The sequence below is a fragment of the Leptopilina heterotoma genome, unplaced genomic scaffold (assembly GCF_015476425.1).
Source record: "Leptopilina heterotoma isolate Lh14 unplaced genomic scaffold, ASM1547642v1 Lhet_66, whole genome shotgun sequence".
Taxonomy (NCBI): Eukaryota; Metazoa; Arthropoda; class Insecta; order Hymenoptera; family Figitidae; genus Leptopilina; species Leptopilina heterotoma.
Window position 1 is genome coordinate 1240814 of NW_025111153.1, and position 5524 is coordinate 1246337.

General features: G+C 47.7%; 1 protein-coding gene across 1 annotated transcript; it reads left to right on the top strand.

Annotated features, from left to right (window-relative positions):
• Nucleotides 1-1327: 1327 nt before the first annotated feature.
• LOC122510094 lies at nucleotides 1328-5243 on the top strand. The gene is made up of 2 exons (XM_043624506.1): nucleotides 1328-1385; nucleotides 1501-5243. The coding sequence occupies exons 1-2, from the start codon at nucleotides 1328-1330 to the stop codon at nucleotides 5241-5243; spliced, it is 3801 nt and encodes a 1266-aa protein (XP_043480441.1).
• Nucleotides 5244-5524: the final 281 nt, after the last annotated feature.

Below are 5524 nucleotides of genomic sequence, written 5' to 3' on the forward strand. Positions count from 1 at the left end.
TTATTTAGTAATTTTTTTTCTCAGCAACCCTTTTCGACGCCGCGATGCGTACTCTATTAGCTACCCAGGGTTCGCTCATCACGTTGATTAACAGTTGCGTAGCCCGATGCCTAGACGAGGGTGTCGAGCAGATCACCGCGGGCGCTGTCCAGAGCCGCATTGAGCTACTCCAGGGCTATTGGGAACGTGCGCAGCGCAACCATATGAAACTGGTCACTAAGGAAGGCATCGCCGAGGAAGCGTATCTTACTGAAGGCATGTTTGACACTGTCGCATTGACCGTCACCGAAACATTAGGCCGTCTATATGATCGCCAACTTCATTTAAACACAATAGCATCAGTTGGGGAGCACCAGTCTTCACCTGCTACCGGTCTTTCCCACCGTCAGCTGCCGCGAATTAACTTGCCAACTTTTTCCGGAAAACGTGAGGATTGGGAACCATTCCGGGATCTTTTTCTCGCTCTTGTCCATGCTGATGAGCACCTTACAGATGTTCAAAAGTTGTTCTACCTAAAGGGAGCAGTACAGGGCGACGCGCGACGCGCTTTAGACGGACTTTCCGTTACCGACGCGAATTATTCTACAGCCTGGAGTCTATTATTGGCTCGTTTCGATAACAAACGCCTCTTGGTGCAGGATCATTTGTCAGCCTTACTGGCAATCAAACCAGCAAAAGCAGAAAGTGGCTCAAACCTCCAAGAGCTGCTGGACACTCTAGTACGAAAGCGAGACTCACTCAGAACTCTCGGCCGTCCTGTCGACCAATGGGACGATTGGTTCACGTTCATCGCAGCCTACGGCATGGACATGACGACTCGTAAGCACTGGGAGAATGAAATACGGGAAGCTGATCGAATTCCAGATTTCATCCGTGTTGAAACTTTTCTCCAAGGACGAATCCGAGTACTTCACGCGACTGAACTTCCTCGAGCTTCAGATTCCACGCTGATTAAGAGTAAGTCAAACTCAACGACGGCTTCTCAGGGACGACCGCGAGTAATGACCTTGTCTTCTGGTCAAGAGAACTGTACCGTCTGTGGTAATAATCACCTCGTTGGCAGCTGTTCAGAATTTAAAAGTCTCGATGTTTCAAAACGTCGAAAAACGGTTACAGAATTACGACTCTGCTTCAACTGCCTTCGAACAGGACACCAAGCTCAAAATTGTCGCTCTGTAAATCGATGTCGTCATTGCAAAGGATTGCATCACACTCTGATCCACGGCGCATCTGACCGTAAACGTCCTAACTCTGAGAGTGCTGGTGGACCATCCGAAAAACAATCTCGAACCAAAATGCAGAGTGATCAAAATAAACCCTCTGACTCATGACTACCATTGCTGGCTACCGCTGTTGTAAAACTGGAGACAACCGAAGGGGCAGTGGTCACAGCGAGAGCTCTTTTTGATCCAGGCTCCGAAGCAACATTAGTCTCATCAAAATTGGTAAGCTCTCTAAAGGTAATTCCAGAGAGGGTGAGAATTCCTATCCACGCTATAGGTAATACCCAAGTCGAAACAGCTCGCCGTAGCGTGACTCTTCGCATACGACACCAAGAATCACCACCAGCGACTCTTGTATTTGCCTTAGTTATCCGAAATCTATCTTTAAAGATTCCTTCATCCCCGGTTTCAAAACAAACGTGGCCTCACTTAAACGGTCTCAGTCTAGCAGATCCAGACTTTAGAGTACCTCGAGAGATCGATATAATTTTGGGTGCCGATATCTACGGCTCGTTAATTCGAGACGGAGTTCGTCGTGGACGTCAAAATGAACCAATTGCTCAACGAACCGTCTTTGGTTGGACAATCCTTGGACCACACTGGTCAGCAGAAGTTCCGAACCATGTCGCTTCACCTAATGTCACTGCAATGCGCGTCAAATCTCACGACGACCTTGTCGAGTTGCTGGAACGATTTTGGGTTCAGGAAGAGATCGCAGACCCAGTAATCCCGGAGAACGATTATGAGTGTGAACGATTGTTTCAAACTGAGCATTGCCGTGACGTCGGTGGAAGATATACTGTAAGGCTTCCTCGTCGTTCGACACTCAATTTTTCAATGGGAGAATCGCTAACTACTGCCAAGCGTGTACTTTCTTCCATGTTACTTCGCATGAAAAAAGAACCTCGTCTGTCGACGGAGTACACACAGTTTATGACGGAGTATGAACGACTTGGTCATATGAGACCCATTAGCGATGATGTTGCGATGAGGAGCGAAGCACCTGTCTATTATATCCCGCATCACGCAATTTGGCAAAGTGCTGATGGACGTCCTAAGATAAGGGTGGTCTTTAATGCTTCAAAACCCACATCTCACGGAACCTGCACTAATACCTTGCTACACTCAGGACCGAAATTGCAAAACGAACTAACAACCGTCTTAATGCGATGGCGATTCTTCCGCATTGTCTTTTGCGCCGACATCGAAATGATGTATCGCCAGGTACGGGTACATGAGGCGGACGTTGACCTTCAGCGGATAGTATGGAAACGTCCAGGCGAACAGAAGCTCACACACTTTCAATTGCTCACCCTTACCTATGGTGTTACTTGCTCTCCCTATTTGGCAATCCGAGTGTTGCACCAATTAGCAGATGACGCAGGAGATCGTTTTCCGGTGGCAGTCAAGATCATACGAGACAACACTTACGTTGACGATTTTCTAGCAGGAGCTGACAGCGAAGAAGAAGCGCTGGAGTGTCGTGATCAACTGATTGCGATAATGAACTCTGGAGGATTTCACTTAAAGAAATGGATATCGAACTCTCCGTCCCTCCTAGATACGATTCCCAGTAGTCACCGATTACGTCCCAGCTGGCGCCAAATCGAGATAGACGGACCCGTTGGAGCGTTGGGAATTTCATGGGATCCGATCAGCGATGAATTTCGTTTCAAACCCCTCGACATTACGCGTACTGATACACCGACTAAGAGAAGCATCCTTGCAACAGTGGCTCGTTTATTTGATCCTGTCGGATGGCTGGCTCCTATAATTATTGTCGCGAAGGTCCTAATGCAAGACTTGTGGCGAAACCAACTTGACTGGGACGATCACCTGCCGGCAACACTAACCCAAAGATGGCTTGCCTTTATCGATCACTTGCCACTTCTCTCAATGATACGATGTCCACGCTGGATCGGGACTCAACCTGATGATTTAATTGAACTCCATGGCTTTGGCGATGCAAGCGCCATTGCGTATGCTGCAGTGGTGTTCTTGCGGATTCGAAAATCAAATGGAACATTTCTATCCAGAATCGTTGCCTCAAAAACACGAGTAGCACCAGTAAAAACTATCTCTATCCCACGTTTGGAGTTGTGTGCTGCCGTGCTGGTAATCGAGCTTCTTACGCGCGTTATTACTGAACTAAGGTTGTCCGACTCTTCTATTTACGCCTGGTCCGACTCACAAATCGTGCTTCATTGGCTTAGGTCTTCTGATCCATCCCGGTGGCCAGTTTACATTGCCAATCGAGTTTCAAAAATCCAACGATCTCTACCATCGGTTTTGTGGCACTACATCCCAACGAAGGAAAACCCTGCCGACATTGCGACTCGTGGTACCGACCCGGGAACGCTTTCTGCAATGAGGTTGTGGTGGCACGGTCCTTCGTGTCTAGAGCAGGAAGATAGTGGATGGCCGCTCAATCCACCATTCGAAGAACCATCCTTTTCTCAGTCACAGACAAGCGAACTACCATCAACAGTGCTCATTGGTCATCTCAAAACTGTTAATGAACCGTTCTCACAGTTTTCCACTCTGATGAAACTTCTTCGTTGCACCGCATGGTGCATGCGAATAAAACAGATCTTGCTACCCAAAGAGGATCGATCTCTCTTAATGAAAAACGGATTGCAAGCAACTGAATTGCAACAAGCCTTTCTTGGTTGCGTTTATTGGACTCAGCACCTTTACCTTGGCGACACTCTTCGAATATTGGAACACGGTAAGGAATTACCACGAAGACATTCACTTGCCAGTCTTCATCCATTCATTGATGCGAAAGGAATTTTGAGAGTCGACGGGCGATTGGAAAATTCTCCACTGCCATATGATCAAAAGAACCCTGTCATTTTGCCAGGACAAAGTCATCTTGCTGAACTCATTATTGACTGGGCACACAAAAAATCGCTCCACGGCGGATCTCAACTGACATATTCTTACGCCATTCGACGAGCCTGGATCATTAAAGGGCGTGTTCGAGTCAAAGCGCATGTTCGGCGGTGCATCACATGTGCTCGTACAAAGATCCAGAGGGCTAGCCAGTTGATGGGACAACTTCCAGCTGAGCGAGTGACTCCCTCACGGCCCTTTGAACGATGTGGAGTCGACTATGCAGGGCCATTCTTATTGAAGACTACGAAGGGTCGCGGATACCGTGCGACTAAAGGTTATATCGCTCTGTTCGTCTGTCTGAGCGTGAAGGCAGTACACCTTGAAGTCGTTGGTGATCTTACGTCAGATTCCTTTCTAGCTGCTCTGCGTCGTCTCATCGGTCGGCGCGGCGCACCGTCCGAAATTTGGAGCGACAACGCAACAACTTTTCATGGCGCTGAGGCGGAGCTCCGATTGATGCTTCGAAAGGCTGAATTTGATTGGGGTATGATCCATGACTCACTAGCCAACCAGGGTGTGACCTGGAAATTCATTCCCCCAGGTGCTCCACACTTTGGAGGATTGTGGGAGGCTGGAATAAAAACTGCCAAGTCTCACATGCGTCGAATCATTGGAACGCGAACGCTGACATACGAAGAGATGTCCACATTGGTTGTGCAAATTGAGGGTTGCATGAACTCGCGTCCATTGGTACCAGTTGTTGGAGATCTTGAGGACCTGGATGTTTTGACACCCGGGCACATATTGACAGGCGGACCATTATCACAACTTCCTGAATCATTAGACTTAAACCCTTGCTCGCAAAACGATAAGCATTGGCATTTGGTGAAAAAAATGAGGGATCTCTTTTGGACGCGCTGGTCTCGAGATTATCTTCATACACTCCAGCAGCGCAATAAATGGACCAGAACCCAAGCCAACATCCGACCAAACGACATCGTGTTGGTGATTGATCCTTCCTTAATGCGAGCAAATAAATGGCCTCTAGGACGAGTCCAAGAAGTTTTTCCAGGACCAGATGGACTTGTACGCACTGTACGATTACGTACAGCTTTTGGGACTTATGAAAGACCGATTCACAAAATCTCCCCCTTGCCGATATTAGTTCAGGAACAACAGTAAATCTCTGATCAAAACGATGGATTACGGCGGGCGGAGAGTTGAGCTGCTCAACCAAATTTTCTAACAATTTTCTTCATTCTTCTTTTCTCGTCCGACTCTTTTAGAACCCTTTTTTTCGTTAAATTAACGAGGCGGGCGGGATGTTATGGTTTTTTCTGTTAGGGAGAGTCCAATTCTGGATGCTCTCGTTGTTTCTCGTTATTCTTCGCCTTTTTGGCCTCTTGTTCATTATGTCTGGGATTGGTCGATCGCTCTCGTGACGTGTCAAAGGTTCCGCCCAG